The sequence below is a fragment of the Ictidomys tridecemlineatus genome, chromosome 12 (assembly GCF_052094955.1).
Source record: "Ictidomys tridecemlineatus isolate mIctTri1 chromosome 12, mIctTri1.hap1, whole genome shotgun sequence".
NCBI lineage: Eukaryota > Metazoa > Chordata > Mammalia > Rodentia > Sciuridae > Ictidomys > Ictidomys tridecemlineatus.
The window spans coordinates 84646860-84673168 of NC_135488.1; the positions used below are offsets into that span (position 1 = coordinate 84646860).

The 26309-nt window shown below is 42.0% G+C and overlaps 1 protein-coding gene across 2 annotated transcripts in view; it reads right to left on the reverse strand.

The window, feature by feature from the left end:
- Nucleotides 1-23263: 23263 nt before the first annotated feature.
- Nucleotides 23264-26309, reverse strand: part of Prkce (protein kinase C epsilon) — a 476126-nt gene continuing 473080 nt past the window's right edge. For both annotated transcript variants that reach the window (XM_005324505.4, XM_021725840.3), the window contains exon 15: nucleotides 23264-26083. In XM_005324505.4, coding sequence (XP_005324562.2) covers nucleotides 25937-26083 — 147 coding nt within the window. In that variant the 3' untranslated portion in view covers nucleotides 23264-25936. The remainder of the gene's footprint in view (nucleotides 26084-26309) is intronic.

A 26309-nucleotide genomic window follows, 5' to 3' on the forward strand; every position in this document is an offset into this window, starting at 1 on the left:
GAAAGAAACAAAAATGTTTAGTATTGGTTTAAGGCATGGATCTGGGGTAATTTGTTAAGTGGCAATAAATAAGTAATACATATTCTTTCTGTAACCTCCAATTCTTGGATGTTGGAGCTCTGGACATAGTTCTCTAATTTGCTGATCTATTTATCATCTCAAATCTATTTATCCTCTATTTATCATTCTGCTTTGCTGAAGTTTTCCTCATCTTTATCTTTCAATCCTTCTCTTGAAGGTCATGATGGAATAGGCAGCATCAGATTGACCTGCCTGCCATGCCCCCCCACACACCAACACACATAATTTGAAAAAAATATAACAAGGATTTTTTTTTTTAAGGCACCAGGTACCAAACAGTGCAAGGATGCAAACCTTAAGGGAAACATGCAAAGTGAACCCCACAATTACGCTGGCCTTCCTGGAGGCATTTTCAAACTATGGTACAAGGAAGCAGAGTTCTAGCAGAAAGAGGAAGTCTTGCTGAGTGGAGGAAACAGATATCAGAGTTTGGGAATGTTGGAGAGGCATGATGCTGAAGACAAGAAGGTCACATAGAGTGTTAAAGATCTTGGCAGGATTTTTGTGTGTGTGTGTGTCTTTAGGCTTATCCTTAGATGTGCATATACAAGCTGAGACTACAGTAGGCCTCAAGAGAAGAGCTATGAAATAGAGTCAAGGAACTGAATAGAGATTTTTAGAAATTGTTTACAATTGGGGGGACATTCAAGATTCTACCTGTCCAGAGCAGAAAATCAGACTCTGAGGACCATTCTGGACGTTCAACAGAGACCACAGAAAAAGACATATCATAGAAGAGCAAAATTAAAACACACCTGCACAAGTGGAAGTAAAATTCATGCCTCAAAAGGATCAAGGTGCGCCACAGTAATGTAACTGCCTTTCAAAGTTAAACTCTATCAGAGGGTAGGGGCTGGGGATGTAGTAGCTTGGTAGTAAACATTTGCCCTGGATTTGATTCCTAGCATCACAAAAAATAAAAAGCAAATCAAAGAGTAAATGTGTTTGGGCTTTGTGAATTTATATGACAACTATTCAATTCGACCATAGTAACATGAAAGCAGCCTTGACTTCATTTTAAAAGCAACTAGCCATCTTGACCTGTGGGCTATAGTTTGTTGACCCCTGCTTTGGGAAAAGGTAACATAATTTAGAGTTTCTAAAGCATGTCATCCACAATGTTTAGCTTGCATTGAAAACTTGGTAATCACACAAGAAAACAAGCAAAAAAGAAGCAATGATCAAAAGATAAAAAAGCCAATAAAAGTAGACATAGAAAATACAGTCATTGGAGTAAGCTGAGAAGGATTTCCAAATAACTATAGTTCACTCTAGTGAGTGAATGAGAGAGAGAACTAGAATTGCTTTCAAAAAACTTTATGTGTATTATGCAGTCATTATTCTAATGACTGCATAATACACATCTAACATTAAGAGCTCACTGGATTGGATTGTCAATAAAAGATATCATTGCTTACTATATCACAAAAAGGTAAATGCACTGATCTGGCCTAATAAGACACTGTGTCTACAAGTAAAGCATAAAGCCATTCTTGCACAGAGCTTGGCAAAGGGTGGAACTCAGGCTTGGCAGAGTGTTAGAAGTCTGTGATTGAACTCAGGCTATAGAAACATGGATTCTTAAGTGAGGCTGCTGCAGATTGGCTGGCATTCAGAACTATAGTTACTAAAATACATTGTCATCCATCAGTGAGGATAGATACAAAACCAGTTTTGATGATTACTCATTGCTGGAGATTTCAATCTCTTTCTAAGGAAACAGTAAACTTTTTCTTCTTAAATTGGACCAGACTAGACACAGAGAAGATGGATTTAGTGAACTCAAGGTTAGATTAAGAAAATATATTCAAATTGAAATACAGAAAGGGAAAAAAGGGTGGGGGGTGGGTGGGGTGGGCAGGAACCAAAAGAAAGTATAAGAAGACATGATACACAGTAACAAATATCCAACATGCATAGAATAGGAGTCTCAGAAGGGGTTAGAATAGGTGGAAAAAAATCAATATTTGAAAGAACAATGGCCAATAATTTTCAATTATTCTACTGCAATTTTCTACTACCATTTCTTAATTTCTAAAATCTCCCCATCTTTTTATTATTTATTTTTTTTTAAAGAGAGAGTGAGAGAGGAGAGAGAGAGAGAGATAGAGAGAGAGAGAATTTTTAATATTTATTTTTTAGTTCTCGGTGGACACAACATCTTTGTTGGTATGTGGTGCTGAGGATCGAACCCGGGCCGCACGCATGCCAGGCGAGCGCGCTACCGCTTGAGCCACATCCCCAGCCCCTTTATTATATTTTTAAAGATCCTTCACTGACTTAAGAAACAACATTTTTCTTTATGTTTTAAATTAGTAAAATAGTCTCTTATCTGAGAATATTAAGGATAGTCCTTTTTGGGTTTTGAAGTTCTCCCTCCAAAATATTTTTGTTTCTGTTTGTGTTCTAAGACAATCTGATAAATGCTTTAAAATAAGTACCTTAGGACATTCAAGAAACTAAATAAAGAAATGACTTTTATTAACAGAACAAATACAGACAAAAATAAACCAGTTATAGGTAGATATAAATAATAAATAACTGCAACCTCCATCCACATTCTGAAACTTTGAATACAAAAACTCTCTATAATTCAATTTGGTCATGAAATGTAACTCATACAGAACTTACTTGGTAGAAAAGCCTAAAGTGAACTTAGTGAAATTATATATATATATATATATATATATATATATATATATATATATATATCATGCCTAATATAAAATTTTGTATTTTTAATCTATAAGTATTAATATTATTGATCAAGATGTACTAGTGCAGAGCCTGCTGTAGTTTTTATATAGATATATGTGATATATTCAACTGTTAATTTCTAAATGTGAAAGTTTCTGAAATATATCTAACTCCAAGAGTTTCAGATAAGCTATTACAGATTTATATTAGAAATGATTAAAAATGGACAAATAGAAAAATTAATATAGAGGATAAATTTCAGAGAACACAGTGAAAGAGACAATCAGTGAATTGGAAGGGAGTACTTGTAATCACTTGTAATCACAGTGACTCAGGAGGCTGAAGCAGGAGGATCGGATTGCAAGTTTAAAACCAGTCTCAGACACTTAGCAGGACATCAAGCAACTCTCTAAATGAAATTTTTAAAAAGGCTCAGTGGTTAAGCACCTCTGGGTTCAATCCCCAGTACCAAAAAAAATTCAAAAATAAATAAATAAATTTAAAAAGAAGGGGGAAAAAAACAGATGTATACAAATTCTCCAGTTTTTCTGTGCAGATCTGTTTCTCAAGGGATATAGACTAGCAATTCTGAAAATCCCTTTTGTTTCTCTGTGGACTGAACAATATTTGCATATATATTTTTATATAATTTGACATATTTTATAATTTGACATATTTGGGGAGTCATATATGTCAACTTCCCAACCCCCAGAACCTGAGACTATGTTATAGGGTATGGGAAAAGGAATTAAGGTTGTAGATGAAATTAAGGTTGCTAATCAGCTGGATTTAGTATAGTGTGATTATTTAACATTTTCCAGGTAAATCCAATATAATCCTCAGAGTCCCTAAAAAGTAGAAGAAAGCAATGAAAGAGAAGATTGGAGAAGTTCCATTTGATGACTCAGTCTGCCATCTCTGGCCTTGAAGATATAAGAGGTCATTAGCAAGGAAGGTAGGCAGCCTCAAGAGGCTGAGAAAGTCAAGGAAGTAGATTCTCTAGAGGTCTGGAAAGTCATAGGGCATGATCAGCACCACGATTTCATTTCAGTGAGATTCTCATCATAAGGCTCTGAACTATAGGATAATAAATTTGTTTTCTTTTAAGCTACAAAGTTTATGGCAATTTGTGACAGCAGTTAGAACATTATTACTTGTAGATAAGAAGAGCCAGGTAAGTTTTTTGTTGTTGTTGTTGGGGGCAGCAGCTGGAGGGGGGGGGCAGGGTAACAGGGCAGAAATAAGGAGAGGGGGAAAGCTTGAATAAATCATATGATGTTGAATAAGAATTGGAGGGATCAGTGTGAACTCATAGGTGCTAACAGATAAAACTGATAGAGTACAGTTTTTACACGTAGAGAGCACAATTTTTCATATCCCTGGTTGTAATTATAATATGTATTAAAATACTCTAAAAACTACTGTCTAGAAGTAACTAGTGTTGACATTGTAGAATATATTATTTCAGCCTTCAATTATATATGAAAACATTATACACCTCTAAAAAAAAAGAATACAGTTTTTGTTTATTTGTTTTAATTGTAGGAGCATGGGAGCATTCGACAGCAATTTCCCCTTTCTCTTCCTAAATGTCTCACATGAGCAACAAGGTACATAATAAAAAAAAAATTACAACACACTGTATTCTCAACAAAGTAAGGGGGTAAATATGAAACATACAAGGGATAGGGAATGATCAACACAGAAGTTGCAAGGCAGAGAAGCCCGACTTGGGGGATCAGTAGCCTTGGACCTTAGATTAGCAGAGGGTCCCACTCTGAAATAAGAAACCCTCCTGTTTGCTTGGAGAAAAATCCATGGGTCTTTATAAAGTGCTTTATAGTAAAAAAAAAAATTGTAACATAGACTTGTAAACAATATCCAAATACCACAGGGGTAGAAGATCATAGAGAATTGTCATAAGCATACTCCTAGGGATGAGTCCCACCCGGCAGTGATAAATATGTTTCTTTAAATACATGTTTCAAGTTCCGCAAAGGACAGGGCAGAAATAAGGCAAAAGTCATAGATGGGGAAAGGATGGGTGGGGAGTGTAAGCACAGGAGGAATACAAGAAAATATGCAGAGGATGGTAAAACAGCCTGGGGTGGCAGATTGCAGAAAATATCAGCAAAAACAGCTCAGTGAAACCACCTCTTGTAAACATCTGGGTCAGGAATGTCCAATTCGGAGGGAAAGGGCAACAAAGTTTACTAGATGCCAAACACTCATCAGAAAAATATTGCTGAGAAAAAGAAAGGAAAATTCTGTCAAAATGTTTCACTATGATTTAAAAATTAAAGCCTAACCAAGCATTGGTTTCTATGGGGAAAAAAATCACAAAGAATAAACATAAGAATTGAGGGGGGAAAAGAATCAAAAAATGATAGTGATATAATAAAAGAAATGAAACATGAACTGGTAGTACTCAAGAAAGAGGAGGAAAAAGACTTATTATGGAAACAAAGATAGAGTGATGGGGTTCTCAGCAATCTGAAAAATGTGACAAAAGTGAAATAGAAATAATGCTTTTCAAAGAATAAGATATTGGAAAGGCAAAGAAGATTAATACAGGCATAATTGGAGTCACTGGTGATTTAAAAGGAAAAAAAGTGCAATGGAACAGATATTTGAATGATCTAAAATAGACTACAGAATTCACTTGAAATGAATACAGTCAGATACGTCAGGACAAAAAGAGATAATCTTTTTGGCCAGCCATGCATAAAGATTAAGTTGCTTACAAAAGAAAACAAAATGAAACAAAACAGGTAGGCTCAGATTTTCTACAAGAATATGGTAAATTTCTTCTTTCTTGATGTTTTATGGTTTTCTTTTGTCAGGTGCCATTCACTGTGTGAGTGTGTGTGAGTGTTTGTGTGTATGTGTGTATGATTTTTGTTGTTGTTGCTGTTGTTGGTTCTGGGGGATTGAACTCGGGGGGCACTTAACCACTGACCTATATCCCTAGATCTTTTTTTTTTTTTTTTTTTTTTTTTTTGATACAGGGTCTTGCTAAGTTGCTTGGGACCTTAGTAAATTGCTGAGGCTGGGTTTGAACTTGCAATCTTCTTGAGCCCTGGAATTACAAGTGAGCATCACTGCATATATTATTATCTTAACAATATCTTCTTAAAATTTTCACTTCTATCTATTAATGTTGGAATATAGAAATATAATTTGGGCCGGGGTTGTGGCTCAGTGGTAGAGGTCTTGCCTCGCATGCATGAGGCCCTGGGTTCAATCCTCAGCACCACATAAAAAAATAAGTAAACAAAACAAAGATATTGTGTCCATCTACAACTAAAAAAAAAATTTTTAAAAAAGAAATAAAATTTGCTTTAAAACAATGTGTAAAGATATTTTGCTAAATTTTGTTATAAATTCTGATGACTTATCTGCAGAGTCTTTTGAGTTTACTTCACAAACAATCATCTGTTTCAGAAAGGAATTGCATTTCTTCCTTTCCTAGTCTTATCAATGTCCTTTCTTTTTCTCCTTATTGTTTTCATCAGCTATTACTGTACAAGCTAGGATATCCAGGTTCAGAACTAAATGCAGGAAATGAGTAGGTAGTGACGGTAGGTATCTTTGCCTTTTTTCACAATTTCAAAGGGAAAGATTTCAACATTGTTTTTATCAAATATAATATATGCTGCCAAACTTAGGGAATTTCTTTCTTTTCCTTATTTACTAAGAAGATATTGCTCTTGTGTAATTGCTACTGTCAGTCAAAGGGGCACTTTATGGGGATCCCAGTCCTACCAGGTTCAGGAATGCAGACACCTTTATTAGGCAAGTGGTAAGAAGGGCCTAATACAGGTCTTTCTTAAAAATAAGATATGATATTTTAAGATTTAAAAAAATAGGTACCTGGATTCAGTTTGCTTTTATTTTGTTTGCATCTATATTTCTTGAGCAAAATAAGCCTATAATTTTCTTTTTCTAACTATGTTTGTCTTATTTAGATATCAAGAACTTTTTGTCTCATAAAAAAGAGAATATATACTCTTTCCTTGTTTTCTGGAAAAGTTTCTAAAAGATTGCAACCATTTGTTCCTTAGATATTAGAATTTACCAATGATATCCAAAGATGTTAGGGCTTGTTTTCTGGAAAAGTTTTAAATTGCTGATTCAATTCATTTTATAGTTATATGATTTGGGGGGATTTCCATTTTTCTTGTGGTTATTTTGATAAGTTGTTTTTTTATTTCATATAATTTTCAGATTTATTGACAAAGTTTCACAATACCCTTTCACTACCTTTATAATGTCTGCAGACATGTATCCTTTTTTATTCATGATGTTTGTTATGTTTTCCTTTTTATTCTTGACTTATCTAGCTACCGATTTATCATTCTCATTAGTCTTTTCAAAGAGTCACTTTCAATTTCTTTAACTCATTTCTTTTGAATGTTCGTTTGCTATTTAACAAATTCTTGCTCTGAACTTTATTCTTTCTTCCCTCTATATTTATTTGATCTGTGAGATGGGTGGTCTACTTCTGTTGTCTAAAATTTCCTATAAGCTCTCATTCTTGTTTTCTTGTGTGCCTAATTTTGATTAATTACTGATCGATCGTATGTAAAAGTTATTGTGAGAAATAATTTTATACCCATGTGCCGTATTATCTTCTCCCACAATGTCTCTTTGCTTGCATATACTATGTGTCTAGGATCACTTTAATCCAAGTTCAAGGTTGGAGATACCTTAGACCTCTACATCATAGGGAGGAGGGCTGCAGGTTGGAGCATGCAAGGAGTTATTTACTGCTGGCTTATCCCACCCTGAAGACAGTGAGTAGTGCTTTAACCAAAGTGCCTGCTTTTGGCAAGCTCTGGGATTTGACTCTTGTCTCTTTCTCCTGGCTCCATAAGACAACCAGGAGTCAGGTTTACTTCAGAGATATTTACCCAGGTAAATTATCTCAGGCAAGCAGAGCTTAGAGTGACCAGGATTAACTCTCAGGTTTTCCTTGCTTCACCATAATTCCTTAGCTCCTAGAAAGTTCTTTGATGCTCCTGAACTTTTAAAAAATATTCCATCTTGCTTCTCTAACTTTTCTCAGCTGGAGGGCAGTTGGAGTTAACTAGTCTACTATTATCAGAAGGGACCTTTCATTATATGTCTGTATGCCTTTTGATTGATGAGCCTTATGAATGTCTCACTGTATACACATTTAAAAAACAATAGACAATGCCAATAAATTTGAAAGCTTAAAGGAAATTTCAGCTAGATGTATTCCTAGAATTATATAAAAATTAAGGATTAATTCATGAAGAAAAAATTAATTCATGAAGAAAAAAATTAATTCATGAAAAAAACAGCAAATAAACCATCAAGGTGAGTCAGTAACCAAAAATGTACTTTCCTCCAAAGACACCAGGGATGTTTTCACATGGAAGCTTCATTTCAGAGAATAGAAAAATGAATGAATTGTTTCCGATAATAGAAAAAGAAGAAAAGAGGGGACTGAGGGCCTATCTCAGTGGTAGAGTGTGTGTTTAGCATTCAGAAGACCTTGAGTTTAATCCCTAGGGCCCTTCCACTCTATCCCTTAGGGAAAAGGAAAAGGAAGAAAAAAAATCCAACTTATTTTACAATGTACAATAGTTAGGCTTTGCTTTGATAGTGCCATTTAGCAAATAACACCCAAATCTCAGCGATTTACATTTTCCACTCAGTTGTCTATGGATTACTGAACAACATATAGTTTTATCAGTCAATGTGGAAAAAATACTTAACCCAGTTCCCACTCATGTTAAAACAAACAAGAGACCCCACAGAAAATTGGTATTAGAAAGTAAGAGGAAAAGAGAGATTTTTTAAAACTTATGCTTTAATGTTAAATCTATAAGAAATTTCTTAGTAAAACCAGGAACAAATTAAGAATGTCCCCTATAATGGCATCTATTCAAATTGTCCTATTTGTCCTTGTTAGGGTAAATTTGGAGGTGGGAGGATGAGGAATTCTTTTACATGGCTTTTGTTTTCCCTATGAAGGACGATTCAAGGTCATCCGCTCCAAGTGTTGGGATAGGGAAAGGAAGTTGTCAGAGGTTTTCCCAGAGTTGAAGGTATTAGCCGATCATCTTCTAGAGTGAGAGAGCAAACTTATTCAGAACCCTTCCCAGGATTGCCAGGAGAAGTGAAGTGTCTACTGTGCTGTGTGGTCATGAACATAAGGGAAAACCTCTACTCTAGAACTTGTGATTTATCTCAATCCATTTCAGTTGCTCACGGGTAGGCATGGTGTAACTGCTGGTTTAAGCAAGTTTAGGGTTTTGGATGAATAACACTGAATCTGAGAGTGCTTGGAAGGGAGTACAGTAACAGTAAGGATGATGGAATCTAAGCTGGGGAAAGAGCAATACGAAGATCAAAGAGGAATGATAGTGAAGAACTGATAGGATCAAGGCACAGGTAGTCTCCAGGAAGTTCAAAGCTCATTGAGGAGATTATAAGAGCAAGTGCACTCTGGGCTCTAAAGCTTCATGGTGGTGTTGAGAGTGGGCAGCTGGTGGTTAAGTTTCAGAGGTGAGACTCTGTCTCTAAATAAAAAATAAAAAGGGCTGGGGATAGAGGTATGCTAGGCACGGAAATGGGACACCAGAGTATCAGGTGGAGTAGCTTGTGTAGGTGCTAGAGTCTCAGAAAATGAAGTCAGGAGAGAGGCAGTGCACTAATGATTAGAGAAGAGCTGGGAGATTGCAGAGGAAGAGCAATGGCTGAAAATACTGTGAAAGGGATTGAGAGACACAGGAGCTGGGATGTTGAAGGAAAGAGTGGAGAGGCTTGCAAAGGTCAGTGGAAGGGCAGGAAAACACACACCTCACTTCTAGACTCAGAGCAAATCTGCCTCCATGCAGGAGGGTGGTAGGGTGCAGGCCGATTTCTGAGAGGAGGGCATGGTGAGTTTGCTGCTGGTGGCCTGGAGGTCCCAGAAGCTCAACAGGAGGGATTGAGAAGGAGGAAATAGGCAGGGGATTGGAAGGCACTTGGCCCAGGAAAGATCAGAGCAGTCAGACCCTGCAGGACACTGGATTTGTGGTAAGGGCTGCAGTGAAGTGGGGGTTAGCTAGTTTCTTGGGGAGAGCTGGGGGAAGAAAAAACATTTCATGCTATCATCTTAAATTCTTGTCTTGGGGTTTGGGGGACCTGGGGTGAAGTGAGCTTTACCAATATAAACAGATCTGGATGGTGGGGGCTGAGGTGGTTTGGTCAAAGCTTTCTCCCTGGGTCTTGAGGGGAGTTTCTAGACAGCAGCCAACAGTGGAGGAAGGAGAATTCCCTGAAGGTGGATATGAATCAGCAGACTTACAGGCCAATGCACCTCATCAGGCTGCATGGCTTCAGAGGGCAGCAGCCTGTTGGGTGAAGGTGTCCGGGCAGGAGATATTTCAAGGTGCTGGGTAGAGATAAGGTCTGAGGAGATGGTTTAACCAGCAAGTGGTGTCCTGTCTTCTTATTCCTGCTAATAAACAACAGATTCCAGGAATGCTGCTTGGTTGGGCTGGGCCCAGAGGAACAATCCTGGTCTCATAAACACTCCTTCCAAGGAGCCCCTCAGGCCAAGGCCGAGGAGGGCAAGCCCCAGGAAATGGCTGTTATTGGCGTCCTCTCCTTCCTGAAGACAGGACTGAGATTCCTCTGGTGTGCACAAGAGTGCACAGGATTCCTTCGACATCCTGCCTCTCCTTCAATGCTTCAAATATTTGTGGGGCACATACTGTGACAGACACTTGGCTAGAAACAGGACACCCTGTCCACGAGAAGAGAGTTTCATATTTCATGGCCTACGTGTGAAGAGGGTCACCCTTAAACACGCACCCCCGCGCCAGATTCCCACCTTTTAAGTTGAGGGGTGGAGGCCGAGGGTTATATTTTTACTTGACTATATTTGGAGATGATGTCGGTTCACATTTGTACAGAGTGGGGTGGGGGCCCTTCTGGGCTACCAGCAGCTGAAGGAGACCAGTTTTTCTAGGTAGGCCAGAGGAGGGCAGTGACCTCGCTTTGGTCTCTTGAGTCTACCTGGGTGGTGCTCAGCCTTAAGCAAGTCCTGACTGAAGCTGCCCTCCACCCCATCTCCTCCAGGGTGCCTCAAGCCTCACCTTCAAGATTAGTTGGGTTAAAGTTCATCTCAGCTAAAAGGCAAAACCCTCTCAGCTGGGCTGGTGGGAGGGTGAAGGAAAGGCTCTTCAGCTATGAACAGTGGCATAGGAATGAATTTATCATTTCAAGGCACTGCTGGGGATGAAACTACAAACATTTATTTGGGGGTCCAACTGGGCTAGACCCCCGGCCTACAGGTGAGAGTGATTGTGAGAAAATCCTACAGGATCTGACTTCTGAGGGCATCTAGAAGGATGTAGGGAGAAAAGGGGGTTAGATTCGCTTAAGTGCATTGCCAGGAGGAGTAGTCCTGGAACAAGCAGGAAATCCAGGTAGAAAAACAAGGATGGCTTGACCACAAGGTCAGCTACAGGGCAGGCGGGGAAGCAATACAGCCAGGGAGGAAAGCTAGGGCAGGGCATCGTGCATGTCAGGAAGAATGCTGCAGACTTTTGATCTCAACCTGAAAGAACAGTCTGGTGGAGCAGAGGGTGGCTGGAAAACGAAGGACACCAGTAAATCAGCTCAAACGTGGCAGAGCGACCTTCATTTGGGGTAGGAAGACTGACATGAGGGATGAGATTGGGGCTTGGTTGGACTGATCTGAGTTTGGGCAGGTGCTGAATTATCCAAGAGCTGGTGACATTCTTAGCTACTCTCCCTTTGGCAGCTTTAGAGGTGGAGGCAAGAGAAAGTGCAGTCATAACTGATGGGGTCTCTGTGCCTTGCAAACTAAACCCTGAGGCAGGCCCTTCTGGATCCCAGAGAAATCTGTCTGAGGCCTCCTTTCCCTCCTCTGCCCTCACACTGGCACACAGTAGACAGAAACACTTGAATACCTACACGATAAACTGAGGTTTGGAAAGACTGCATTTATCTTAATGGAAAGAGGAGTTCATTCTCTGTCCTCGGTTCCTTTAACTCCACTCAGTGACTTGGCCTGCTCTGGCAAGATTTTTTTCTCCCTTTCTCAGAGGTAGCTGGAAACCACAGAGCTTCTCTGGGTAAAATAAAAAGGCAAATTAAGTAATTACAACCTTAAAAAAAAAAAAAAACAAGTAAAAAAGAAAAGTCCAAGATCAACAGGAAGTTGAACAGGAAGTTCCCATAGAGGATGAAAATATTTGAGATTTGTGCTGAGAGCAGCAGGCTGAGGGGGTTTGAGGCACACATAGCCATGGAGGTGATGGTGGTCTGTGCCACTGAATCCTCCACAACCCCTTCCTTTTAGAGGATGCCCCTGGATTTGCTAGCAGGCCAGGCCCTGCCTCTTGGGGGCTCCAGACACACATGTGCTTAAGGAAGCACATGCACATGTGATAATTTGTTCTTTGCCTTCCCAGATACACCCATGAGTGTACACATGCTCATGCCAATAGATACATGTGCAGAGTGAACCAATGAGCACACAAATGCAGAAAAGGCACACTCAGAAACACCATGTGTAAAAGAGTAGACGGTGAAAGTTGGAATCTAGACCCTTGGTCTCACTTGCTGCATTTGACCATCTCTTTCTCAGGGATCTCAACCCTTGATTATGTTTGGTTGCTTGGGGGCTTCTCTCCAGTGTGTCCCCTGAGGTCCAGTAGGACAGTCCTTCTTGGGCAGTATCTTTTCAGACCTGTTGTTTTCAAGCTTCTTGATCTCAGGACCCTTTTATACTTTCAAAAATTATGAGGACCCCAAAGACTTTTTATTTATTGAGTTATGTATACCCATATAGTGACATGGTTTCACATTCTTTAAATCTTTAACAGGTAGTTTAGTGGAAGGCAGCCAAATTGTTTATCTGCTCTTAACTCTTCTATGACATGTTTTGGTTGGAGTATATGAAGACATCTAGCATCACAGAGATAGGATGTTAGACAAGAGAGGCCCCCTAGGCCCTTGTGGATAACAGACTCCCAAATTTCTCCCAATGGTCCCCTCCTCTTCAGTGCAGGTTAGAGCTTCTGATTTGCTTCTAAGGGGAATATGTATGGAAAAAGTGATAAAATGTCACTTTGAAGATGAAATTACACACTGTGGCTTCCATCTTGAATATGTCTTCTCCTGCTCTCTTGCTCTGAGGAAGCTCAATTGCCATGTTGTGAGCTATACTATAGAAGATGAAGTTGAGAAGGGACTGAGGGAGGCCTCTGGCCAGTGCTCAGTGAGACCTGAATCCTGGCAATAGCCCTTGCAGTGAGCTTGGAAGCAGACCTTCCCCTGGTTGAGCTTTCAGATGTGACTGCAGCCCCAGCTGACACCTTGATCTCAGCCTGTGTCAAGGAGAGATCTTGAACTCCAGGGGAGCCACACCCAGGCTCCTGAGTAGTGAGATACTCAGGGATATACGTTTCTTCTTTGAAGCTAATCAGTTTGGGGGTTATTTATTTGATAGAATTAGATCACTATATCACATGAAAGCATCTTGGGAACCCCAAGAGTCAGACTCACTTTGATAACTGTTACGCTAGTCCTATCTTCACCTTCTCTTGTGGGTTTTACCCAGTTAGCAACTGCCTTTCCCTTTAGCATCCTGTCCTCAGCTGATACAGGGAAGAACTGCTGAAGGATAAGATCCTGGGCAGGTGACCATGAGAAGTAATACACTAGTCCTGAGGGTGGTATAGTGTCTATGTGTGAGTTGTTGCTCCTTCATGGTAGACTTGCTGGTGGTATGCTGCTAATAGGGATTTGATGGCAGGGTGGAGCAGGTGGCTGGATCAAGATCTTCTCCCTCCTTAGTTAATCCACCATCTACCCACCCCAATCTGGTGCTCACTGGGGTACCAAATTGTAAACTTAGAGTTCCTATCTTAGATGGCTTTAATTGCAAATGTTAGTTCTTCTACCTTTTGGGTCAACACTGGGACAGCCAGAATCTGACTTTGTCTTCTAGTCTATCTGAACTACCATATGTAGTAGTTCAAATAGACTAGTAGGCCCCTCTGTCTGCCCTCAAATATCCTGTCCATGCTTTTTATACAGATGGAAAAGCTGAGGCAGGAAAAAAGAATCAGTGGTATCCAATTAGAGCCCTGGTATGTGGTAGACCTAGGAAAAAGACTTTCAAACAGAAGGATTCCTTTAACTCTATCTACCATGCAGAAGAGACAGTGCCTAATCTCTTATATCCTACTCAGCATGGCTCTCCTACTCCCATTAATAACCCCAGCTCCCACACATCCTAGGCTGCTTCCAGCTCTCCCCTACTGGCATACGCTAAGATAAGGACATTGGAGACCATCTTGGCACATTATCCCATTGCAGAGAAACATATAGAGACCTTGTCCCAGGAGATGATGGGATCAACCCAAGGTCAGGTTCAGTTGCAGGGAAGAAACAGTGTGTGGGTGGGGGGCCTCAAAGGAGGCTTCTACTGCCCCACCCTAGATTAGAGCATGGGGCCTGCCATTGGTGGTGTTGGGCTCATTTCACTTGGCTCTCAGTAGATGCCCAACAAATGATGGGAATTGACTGAGAAAGCTGACAAGTGTGGGAGCCTGGTCTGTGGCCAGAGTTAGGTTGCCAGAATTAAAGGTTAGTTTTTCACAAGGTCAAAGCCAGAGGGTCAGTGTGCAACCAGGATGGAAAAGTCAACCATTGGAAGTCAGGAAGTCAGTTTTTGTTGCGGGGATCAGCCTGTCTCTCGAAGGGTGTAGAGGTTAATCTGGCTGGGCTGAGGTCCTCGTCCTTGTCAGTGTTTGGAGCCTGCAAAGCTAATTAGCCTGCCTGGTGCTGCATGCAGCCTCCCTGCAAGGGGAGCTCTCTGGCTAGAGTCCAGAATGCTGAGGGCTTGGGGGTGGGGGACAGTGACAGTGTCAGATGCAGCTCTGGAGTCGAGGGAGCTCCTGAGTGGCACCGAGGATTGCACTCTCAGGGCTAGGGGCTGGGTTGGCCTTGCTGCTAGGGCTATCCTCAGGAGCTGGCTGGGACACAGACCCTGCAAGAAGGGCTCACGGCCACTGAAAAGGCTTCAGACCCTTGGAGGCATTTCCTGTTTTCCAGTGAACTGAAAACGGCTTCCTGCTTAGAATGGTCCATAGGGATGGTTTCTTTTTTTGATGGTGGGCGGGGTGTCTAGGGTGGAGGATGCAGGCTTTGTTGGACTTGAGGACCAACTCTCAGGGCCTTGCTAGGAGGTGGCACGGGAAGAAGGGTGGGAAAAGAGGGAAAGAACCCCAGGCGCCTCTGCCTGTTTCCTGGCTCTGCCTTTGTGTTCACATCCAAAGCCTTTAGAGAGCATAACACAAGTCTAATTGTGTCAAACAATTGTGCGTAATTCACATCGAGGTGAAATTTCTCTGTGCAGGCAAAGCCAAAAAGTGTGCAAGCTCATGTTGGGAAGAAAACCAGGAGCACGCTGGGAAGACCTGGGTCTTTGGTGCTTACTAGACCCAGGCTCAAATCACTGAGCTCTGGATCTGTGCCCATCACCTTGCTGCCTGTGTTGCTTGGACAACTTTCTGACCTCTCTGAGCCTCAGAGCCTTCATTGCTAAAACAGTGTGGGTGCCTAATTTCTTCCTCCCAGGTAGAACAGTGCTGGGCCAGTCTTTTCCTCTTTAAGAGGGTGCAGAAGAGAGAGACGGGTACAGAAGCAGATCTGTTTCTAAGCAACCCAATTGTCTCCACCCCAGCCAAAATGATGCTCGTAAGCTGGTGCCACTGAAAGTTTCCCATGTCCCTCCTTCTGGCCTCCTTTCTACCCTGTAGACCCTCTCCTCCCTCCAGCTCTTCATTCTACTCTTCCCTGCTTCTCAGGTGGTATGTTGAGAGAGGGTCGGTGGGAGGACAGGATTTCCTGCCTGGCCTCACCCACCTTGGCCTTAGCTGCTTTTGTCCTTCACAGACCAGTAAGTTCTTCTTCCCAACATCCACACCGAAGAACACAGACGGGACACCATGACTAATGGAGGGAGTGGAAAGTAAGGCCCTTTACAGAAGGACATCAGCAGGCCCTGGGTCTTAAGGAGGTGTTCACTGGACAAGGCCTACTGCTCCCAGCCACTCTGTGACCTGAGTTCTGCAGGAGCTGGACTTGGCTGGGCTACAGAGGAGGCTGGGGAAGGGCATCCAGTCCAGCCTGTGCTTGATTCCACCTGGCCCTCCATGTGCTCTTTTGTGGCCCTCCTCCTGCCCCTCAACAGCAGTGTCCCCTAGGATGGGCTCTCACCAGTTCTTTGGGAGTGGAGCTTCCTTAGAGCACCTGAAAGGCTCTACCTGAACAGGAAACAGCCTAGAAGGGTGCTGTCCCCTCTCTCCTCTCCTCTTTGCCCTCTTTCCTTTCTTAGAACAATAAAGTAGGGGGCTGGGGCTGGGGCTCAGCAGTAGAGCACTCACCTAGCATGTGCGAGGCCCTGGGTTCGATCCTCAGCACCACATAAAAATAAATAAAGGGATTTAAAAAGATGTAAGCATAATATATTGAAAAATAAAACAAAATAAAGTAGGAACGACACAGGCTTGGTAAACCTGGTAATAATTTGAATGTCTCAGGTGCTTATAAATACATAGGTATCTTGGGTAAAGACACAGCCCAGGCCTCTGCCCTGGGTGAACCCAGTCTTGGAGGGAAGTGCAGTTGGTAAACCAAGTTCTCCAGGCCTGAGAACTTAGGGCATGCTGGGCAGTAACCGAACATCTCCAGGCTGTTCTGATCCAAGGAAAAGCCCTCCAGACAGGAGCAACTCTCCAGCTTCTCAGAGGGTCTGTTTGATTTGCCTCCCACCTTCCTTGTCCTCACTAGCAGGAAGCTGAAGGGACCTCAGGAGCCCTGGTGTACCTGGGAAACATGCCCATTCCCACACCTCATCCTGCTGCCCAGAAGCCTTCACTGGTTCCTTTGTTCACTTATTCTCTTAATCAGGGATGAACATAGTCCAGCCTTTGGAAAACTGCAGCCATTGCTTTTCACACTTGGGATCCTCTTGGCCTGACTTTATTTCCTCTCTCCATAGCACCGCCTACCTAATGTAGGTCTTAGACTGGGGAGGAGGTGCCTGTCCCATGTGGGATTATCTGCCCCCAGGACCTGAGTTCAGTGTCACACACACCCTTCATTGATCTTATCCTTCCCCAAGGTGACCCAACCCCCTGGTGTGCACATCCTGGCCAAGGGGTGTGGATGGAACCCACACAGGATGACTACTGGGTCCTCTTGTCATGGAACACAGCTTGGAGTGGGAAAGAGGGCTGCAGGCAAGACCTGCTCTCTCTAGGCAGCTGTATTCCCAGGAGCTGGTACTCCAAGGAATCTGTATTCTGAATTCTAGCCTGGCCTTCTAGATTATAATTAACCAAGGGATAAAGCTAGCACATATTTAATAATGGCTTGACTCATTACTTTAAAAATATGTTGCCTATGGTCTACTTATACCATTGTTTAATGTTAGGGGCAGCCTGGCTATCTATGGTGGTTCACACCTGTAATCCCAGCAGCTCAGGAGGCTGAGACAGGAGGATTGCAAGTTCAAGGCCAACCTCAGCAATTTAGCTAAACTCTATGCAACTCAGCGAGACCTTGTCTCAAAATAATAATAATATAATAATAATAATAATAATAATAATAATAATAATAATAATGGCTGGGGATGTTGCTCAGTGGTTAAGTGCCCTCCATTCAATTCTCTAATACTACCCCCACACACCAAATGCTGGGGTTAGCTTGGAATTTCTAACGTATTATGTGATTTACTTAATGGGCATTTTTATTGCTTGTTATTATCTGTTAATACCCCACTCTTATGCAAGTTCCATAAGGGCAGAATTTTTATACTTTTGTTCCCTGATGTCTAGGTGAATGGCTGGCACATAGTAGGAACTCCATGAAAATTTGTGGAATAAGTGAGTGAATGAATGAATTAATAAGTTGTGTGTGTGTGAGTACTTCCTTTGAGGTCCCCAAGGCGCGGCCTATCATGGGGTCTGAGAATTTGGGCAATTTTTAGTCTTCTTATGAAGAATGGACATATGAATACAATACTTTCATGGAGTTGTAAGGATTAATTATGCAATTATGTAATTTCTGGGCATTGGTTTTTTTCCTTCTAAAAATAGGGGTAACTGGAGTGTCTATTTCATGTGATTGCTGTGAGGTTGAAATAGGTTACTTCATGGGAAATACTTAGTATGGGTTGGGAACAACGAAGACAATAAATGTTTGTGTTAGTCAGCTTTCTGTCATCACGGTGAAAAATACCTGAGAAAAACAGAGGAGGAAAGATGTGTTTTGACTCATGGTTTCAGGTTCTCTCCATGGTGAGCTGGCTCCATTGCTTTGGGCATGAGGTGAGGCAGAACATCGTGGCGGAAGAAAGATGGTAGTTAGGAAGCAGGGGGTGGGGTGTAGGACATGGACAAAATACAGCGCCCAAGAACTCGCTCCTTCAATTAGGTACCACCTCCTACAGGTCCCAAGAATGCCTTCAGATTAAGAGCCCACTGACGAGGTCAGAGCCCTCATGATCCAACTACTTCTCCAAAGCCCTGTCACTGAACATGGCTGTACTGGGGACTAAGCCTTTGAAACATCTGACTTTGGGGGACATTCCAGATCCAAACCAAAATGATGTTAAACAATTATTAATAGCCTAAAGTAGGAGGCATGAAAGGTGGAATCCTGCAGTTGGTGCCCAGAAGTCGGCCTTTCAAAGTAGAGGCAGGCAGGTAGGTCGGTAGGTAGGGCCTGCACTTGGGCTGCTGTGATCTCAATCCTTAAGCAGCATTTTCTTGATGCCCTAGGGAGAGTTGGCCCCAGAACATAAAGTCTCTCATGACACATGAAGACAAGGGTGCTTTTATTAAAGGGGTGGACTGGGCTCTGTCAAAGATGGTCCCATCTACAAAGATCATCAAACCATTTTTAACAATTGCCAGGTCCTTGACAATATCACACTGAGGCGGTGTGTCTCTTTTAGCTATTCAAGAAGCCGGTGGGAACGAGTATGCCTTATGGAAATCATCAATAGGAGCAGACGCTGTGCCATGGAGCTTTAGACCCCCACGCTGGTGTTTCACATCAGGCCTTTGAGGTGGTAGATCTCATTGTCTCTGTTTTACCAACTTGGAATTGGGCTTAGGCAGGTACTGTTATCAGCCCAAGGTGAAAGAACCAAGCCCAACCCACTTCCTGTGGGCTATGTTAATTCTGTGATGCAAACCCCAGGTGTTTGTTTGTGGTATGTCTTGATGGGGAGTGAAGGGGAGGCTCAGCTGCTCCCTAACCACCTCTCGGACATATTCTGAGTCCATTACAGCCATCTCATTAGCCAGCACAGAGGGCCTCATGGCCATTCTGAAAGCTCCACCTTGCATCTTTCCTTATTAGGGACTCAGAGGAAACACACCCCATTCCAGCCGCAGGGTCAGGGCTGTGGGTGGGAGTTTGGAAACCAAGACACCTCCACGATGGCACAGAGACATAGGTAGCTCACAGGTCCAGCCTTGCCTGCCATCCCCAAAGCAGGAAGGACAAAGATGTTTTAGACCATTTTCCATTCACATCACAGGTTACCTGAGACTAACGTTCCAAGGGGTCATTTATAAAGGAAAGAAATTTCTTTTGCTTGCCTTCCGAAGGCTGGAAGTCCAAGGGCATGGCAGTAGCATCTGGTGAGGGCAATGTAACTTGGCAGAAGGTGAAAGGGCGTGCAAACTCAAGGAAAGAGAAGGCAAGAGGGGCTGGGCTCACTTTGTCACCACCCACCCTCGGGAGGGATAACTCACTACTGCTGTGAGAAAGGCGCAAAAAGGGGACAAATTTTCACTGAAATATAACACAACACAGAAAAGTGCACAGATTACAAGGATAAACTCCATGAATTATCACAAAGTGAACCCACCTGTTTGCCAGTTCCCAGCTGCAAAATCCAAACTGAGGCAGCACTCTGGAAGCAGCCCTTCTGTGCTCTGAGTCACTACTTTCCCTCCAGGCAGAGGTACCCCCTAGCCTGACTCTGACAGCGGAGGTTGTCTATGTACTTTACATCAGTGAACTCCTTCAGTGCGTGTTCCTCTCTGGACTGGCTTCTTTCACCTGCTTTGTGTTGTGAGATTCATCTGTGTTGTGCCTTGGTGTACTTGTCAATCATTCTTTTTCAGGGCTCTACAGTGTTTCCCTGGGGGAATATTCTACAATTCATTTCCCTGTTTTAGAGCTGATGGCTTTTTGTGCTGAGTCCCACATACACATTTGGCCTTGGTAGACACCGCCAATGCTTTTCGGAGGACTTATACCATTTTATACTCAAACCAGAAACATTTTGTCTGCCTTGTTAGTTTAGTCGTTTTGATGGGTGTGAAGCAGTATTGCCGTTTGATTTCAATGTGCATTTCTGATTACTAAGGGAAGTTGAGGGCTCTCTAGGTTCCTATATCCATTTTTTTTCAATTTAGAGATTTGTCTTGAAATATCTTTGCCAATCCCCTTATCTCACACACCACTAATGCTGTCTTTCTAATATCCTTTATGCTAATGAAGGAGCCACCATTTTCCCCCCAGGAAATGGTTTTCTCCTCTGGGTGCTGAGAGCAAAACTTCCAGGTGTGTTGGGAAAGCACTGGTAAAGCTTTCTGCATGAATGTTGTCTGTTCCCCCAGATGACCGGTTTTGGAAGGTGTATTCCTGATTAGCACAGCTGATTGCCTTTCGGGTATAGCTTAAAGCTAATGAGCTACATATGTAATAGTATCTTTATCTGGGCTAGAGTACTTCACAATAAAAAACAGACTTCCTAATGTGACTCTCTGTTTCACCTCTGCCACTTTGAGAACTCTGGCCCCACCTGCTTAGTCTGTCTGCAAACTCGTCTCAGGGGATCTTCAGGCTACTAGGAACCCGAGTGTTGATGGTACTCGGGTAGAAGGAAATAGAGAAGGGATAATCTTTCCCTTGATTCTTTCTGTAAGACATTGATCATATCTGCTGTTTTCTCAGTATAGGACACAGCCACACAGGTTGTCCTGAAGTAGGTCACAAGCCATCTACTAGTGGCCACAGCTCTCTTGGACAGGACACACAGTTCATTCAGGGAAATGTTTGGAAATGTCTTCTGAGCTTTCTGAATAGCTCCTTTATTTGTTTGTTTGTTTGTTTGTTTATTTATTTTCCTTTCCCTTTCTCTTTTTTTTTTTTTTACCCCTGGTGCTATGCATCAAACCTATGGTTTCTTGCATGTTAGGCAAGTACTCTTCCATTGAGATATAGCCTTTTTTATTTCTCCTGAGATTTTTTTTTTTGGTCAACTTTAAAGGTATAATTGGCAAATCAAAATTATATGCATTCATGATATATGATGTGATGTTTTGAAATCAAACTAAATAACATCTATCGCCTCACTCTGTGTGTACGTTGAGAACTTAGGATCTTTTCTCCTAATTCATTAAAATTGTATATACAGGATGTCATCTGCATAGGCTATTTGTTCTTTGTTGTGTTACAGCCATGTTTAAAATTCACAAAATGATATTTAATAGAAATCATAAAAACATATTTTTTCCCTTTTTCACAAACTAAGGTATAAAGCACTCTGGCTTCACATTAACGATGATGTCCACTTGATCCCAGTTGTCCTTTAGTGGATAAAAAAAAGTTTTGTTATAGTCTTAGTTTGTCATAGGTTTTTATCATTAGGCATTTTTTATTTTTTATAAAAAGCCTTTTTCTATCAAAATGATTTTTATAACTTTATTATATTACTGGATTGGTTTCAGATGTTAAGTAAAATTTGCATTTGAGTGATTCAAAAAGATCTTCTCTTTTAGCAATTTTCAAATATTATTATTAACCAAATCCCCACCAATTTCTTTTTCCTCCTCTGTAACTGAAGCTTTGTGCTCCTCCCTTGTCCCTGCAACCACCATATAACTCTCTGCTTCTGTGAGTTCCATGTTTCTCCTGATTTTTGTTTAAACTCATGATAAGACAGAGGCGCTGGTGGGAGGTGTGCTTCTCCTTGTGTGGTCACTTACCTAAAAACAGCTGGCGGAATCAGAGAGGAAATATGTGATAAACACACCATTCTTCTTGGGGTGGGGCTGGGATCCACGCTCACACCAAAAGGAAGGCTCTGCAGGGTGACATGCCCAATTCTTGGTGGGCTTTAAAGAAGTGATTTTGAGGCTGGGGGTGTGGCTCAGGAGTACAGCCATTGCCTAGCATGCTTGAGGCCCTGGCTCTATCCCCAGCACTGCAAAAAGAAAGAGAAAGAAAAGCTGAGATGTCTACGGGGGGGAGAAAGAGGAGGAGAAGCTGTGCATGCTAGGACCACCTGAATTGAATAGGATGGTAGAAAAGGAGCTTGCAAGAGGAACCCAGAGGGCAGGGGAGTTGCCAGCATGGGCAGATATAGGCTGGCAGGGAGGTGGATGCCAACTAGGCAAGAGCCCCACTGTCTGGTCTGTCCTCCAGACCAGCCTGTGGGGATTTCCCTATTAGGAGTGTCCTGGATCTCAGAGTTCTGAGCAGCAAGCCAGAAACTGAGTCCTGTGGAGAGTTGGTTGCAAGTGCTCCTGAGAACTTTGGTTGCAAGGAGATCCAGAATTTACTTCTTTGGAAAAACAAAACTGTAGTTTCCTTGGCCATGTCTGGTGCTCCAAGGCAGATGGGATTCTGTCCCCTCATGCCCAGGCAGCTGAAGCCATACCTGATCTCCATGAGCTCATTTATCCTTTTAAATGGCAGCTTCAGAGGCACAGGGAGAAGCATGGGTGGGCCAGGGGACTGGGCAAGTAGTTATTTGCAGGCTTTGCACACTTATGAATGAGCCTGTCTAGCTTTGGGAATTTTGCAATCTCTAATGTTCAAAAGCCAAAAAGCTTTGTTGATGCCCCTTTGCCACTCACAAAGGAGACAGAAGTGCTTATCGGGACCAAGAAGTAAGATTTAACATCATTGTATTTATTAGGTTCTGAAACAATACACATTCACATCCTTTTGAATACAGTACATTTGGCACAATAATGTTTACAATGAAATAACACTAATGAATGGCAAGATATTAAAATTACATCCAGAAAGGGAAAAAATGTACAAATAAAGCATCACAATACAAAATAAAACCCCTTAAACTGAATACACTTTATATTTAGCCAGAATTATTTTGCACATAATTTAAAAAGAGGTAATTTTTTTAGCCTTTTTTTTTCTTTTAAAGCAAGAATGCATTGTTTTTTTTTTCTTTCACCTTTGGAGGAAAGAATTGTGTTTCCACTTCACAAAGTTCATAATGAGAAAACATAGGAGAACAGCTATCCTTCATATATTTTTTTGGCTTTTTTTTTGCAATCCATTTTTTTTTCTGAGAGAGAGAGAGAGAGAGAGAGAGAGAGAGAGAGAAGGAGAGAGAGAGGAGAGAGAGAAAGAAAGAGGGAGGGAGGGAAGGAGAGAGAGAGAGAGAGAGAGAGAGAGAGAGAGAAGGAGAGAAGAAGAGAGGGGAGAGAGAATTATAAAGAACTAGCAGAAATGTAACAGTATGTCCACTTCCAAACTCTTGTTGAAAATGAAATAGGAAATATGAAGGAACCCACAAGCCTTTTCTCTAGTTTAGATTGGATTTCACCTGCCTGTGTGAGAACTTCATCAGGCTGAGGCATCGCAGCCAGCCCGGCTCTGAGTGCTGGAAAGGAGCAGGCTGGCTACTTCAGCTGCCGGGTGGAATGTACTATTTGACTTCCCAGAAAAAAAAAAATGCCAGTTGTCCTGTAGGAAGGGCTGAACCCCCACTGCCATGCAGACACTGTCAAGCCCTCAGACAAGGCCATTGGGCATTGTGGAGTGAGGTGACTAGCTTGTCCAAAGTCCATAATGATAAAAGAAGCAGAAGAAAGAAAGAGAGCAGTAGTTATGCATGAGTATGACAGGTGAATCGTCGTGTCTTCCTAAAAAATGAGATGATGCCACCATGAAGATGTTTCTGTGCTTGTACTCCACCCTAGAAGATAGTCTGCCCCGGTATGTCAAGTTACCGAAGATAAATTAAATTAATCTAATGTTCTTCATCAATTCACTGGTATGCCAAACACGAGGACTGATAGAGCATAATATTTAATATTTGCAATCATCATAAGAACAGATAATTACACCTGAGTTTTTTAAAAATAAAAACAAAAGAACTAAAATGTCGTCATTAGTAACAATGCAATGACGATGCAAATAGGGACACATTCTCTAAGGGCTCAAAATAGTCACTGTCCAAGCTTTGAAACCACCATTAAAAACATTCCTTTCTCTTCCCTGACTCCATCAGGATATAACAGAGCACAGGAGAACTATATGTGAAACTTAATATAGCTTAATAGCTTAACATATGTTTACATCTTTTAAAATAAACAATACAAAGAACCCCCCTCCCTACCGCTGGGAACACACCTATCTTTCGGTAACTTGAACCAATACACTTATAGAGTATTGCACCTGGACATTATTATAATTATTCTTTCATAGACTAAAGTTTTATAATATGCCTGAACATGCAGCAGTTGATACCTCTATATTCAATGAATTAATTCCACAGGCCTGCAGCAAACACTATATACAAAAATCTCAAATGTACAAAAGGCAAAAAGCTTCATTAGTGCCACTCTGCCACTCACAAGTATATATATTTAGGGGCAGCTGGGAAATCCACGTGCAACAGTTGGAATGGATTCCATTCCCTGCTAAATCAGTTCAGTAAAATAGGTAATCAAGTGACCTTGGGGAAACATACACACAAAGCCACAGAGAACCCTTGGAAATCAAAGAATGTAACACTGTTAGCATATCTACAGGAGGTAACATCAAGTCCACTGAAGTGTCTACATGAGTTGCCATCGCATGTCACTCAGAAATAAAATTCCCGGTACATATCTTGCCACATTGTCAGTTTTCAAAAAAGTTGCTCTTCCATCTCCTGCCACCCTCTGCCTAATCCACAGTGAGCCTTGTTCCACTTGTTCCAAAAGCAGATATTTCATGTTTAACTTTACATGTTTAATGTTTAAAAAACCACAACACAGTAGTACTATCATTTTGTAGAAGTGTGCCAAAATAACACACGGCTGCAGAAAATAAATAGCATTTATGCTGAGAACTTAGGATGAACCTGGAGAGAGAATTTGGGAGCCGAGTTTCACAAGAACCCCAGGGTCTTGGTCATCACTGTGGTGGCCTTTGTGTTCAGGTAGAATTGCAGTGATGAGGAATGTCACTTTGCTTCCTTTTCTCTCCACTCACAGAGCTCCCATGTGTCACTAAAGCATCAACAGCACAAACTTTGGACGACTGAATTCTCATTGTACAATAGCCCTTTAATGTCTACCTGAATTCACACTGGAAATTCTATCTTTTGGCCAATTAGAAAGTAAATTGGATAATATAATTTCAAATGTTAATGGAGTTCAAAAATCAAAATTATGTTTTCTACAAAGATTTCTTCCATGAGATACAAACTTACAAGACTTTGGCATGCTCAAAAGACCAAAGCAAGCAAAAATGGTCCATTTTGGAGCAAACCAATCCAGCTTGCCAGCCTGGGCATCCCCTGGGCTCCCTCCGTGTGAGATGCCTTGAGGGCATCTGCCCTCATGTGGAAGAAGCACCAGTCTCTTCTCCTGGGCAGAAGGGCAGGGATGTCAAGCCAGGGCACAGGAGGGACGAGAAGCAAGAGGTGTCAGGATTCTACATCCAATGGCAGAGCCAGAGTCTTCTTGTTTGATTCTTTTTTTTTTCCTTTGTGGTAAAAGAACTGAAGTTGCTTCACCGCCAGGAGCCCCTAAGGAGTGGAACCAGGCTTGCTGACAATCTGAACATGGCAGCTTATACAGCTAATTGCCGACCCAAATGGAGTCTGTGTTCCTGGTGAGGCAAGAACCAAGAATGTCTTCTGGTCACCAGGATGATATGGGGGGGGTTGGGGTAGGAGGTGGCCTGGGGTATGGGGATGCAATAAATAGAGAGTGGACATGGGACTGGGGCTCCAGGGAGGAGAAAGAGTTCGAGATCTTCTGAGCCTCTGCACACAGGGTCTTCTCAGCGCTCCTTACAGCATCAGCAAACTTCACGTGTATGCGGAGGCTTCTCAAGGCATGAGGTCTTCACCGAAGTAGGAGAAGCCTTTGAATTCCTCCTGGTTGATCTGCTTCACTATTGCTTCATCCACAAGTGTGAGCACCGGCTCTTCCCGAGTAAAGTCTTGGTCAAAGTTATTGACATCTCTTTTGGTTTTCTGTAAGAAGAAAAGAAAAAACACTGAGTGGAGGTTGACCTTCCTCCCAAGGGCCCCCCCCACGGGGAATGGGCATTGAGGTGGCCAGCCTCTCACCAAAGCAGGCCTCTAGCTACTGGGAGCAGACACAGGACTGTTCCAATGAGGTAACGATGGATGGCCCCAGGATTGGGAGGTGACGGAGGAAAACAGGAAGAATGAATCAAGGTGAGAAGGAAGAAGGGGT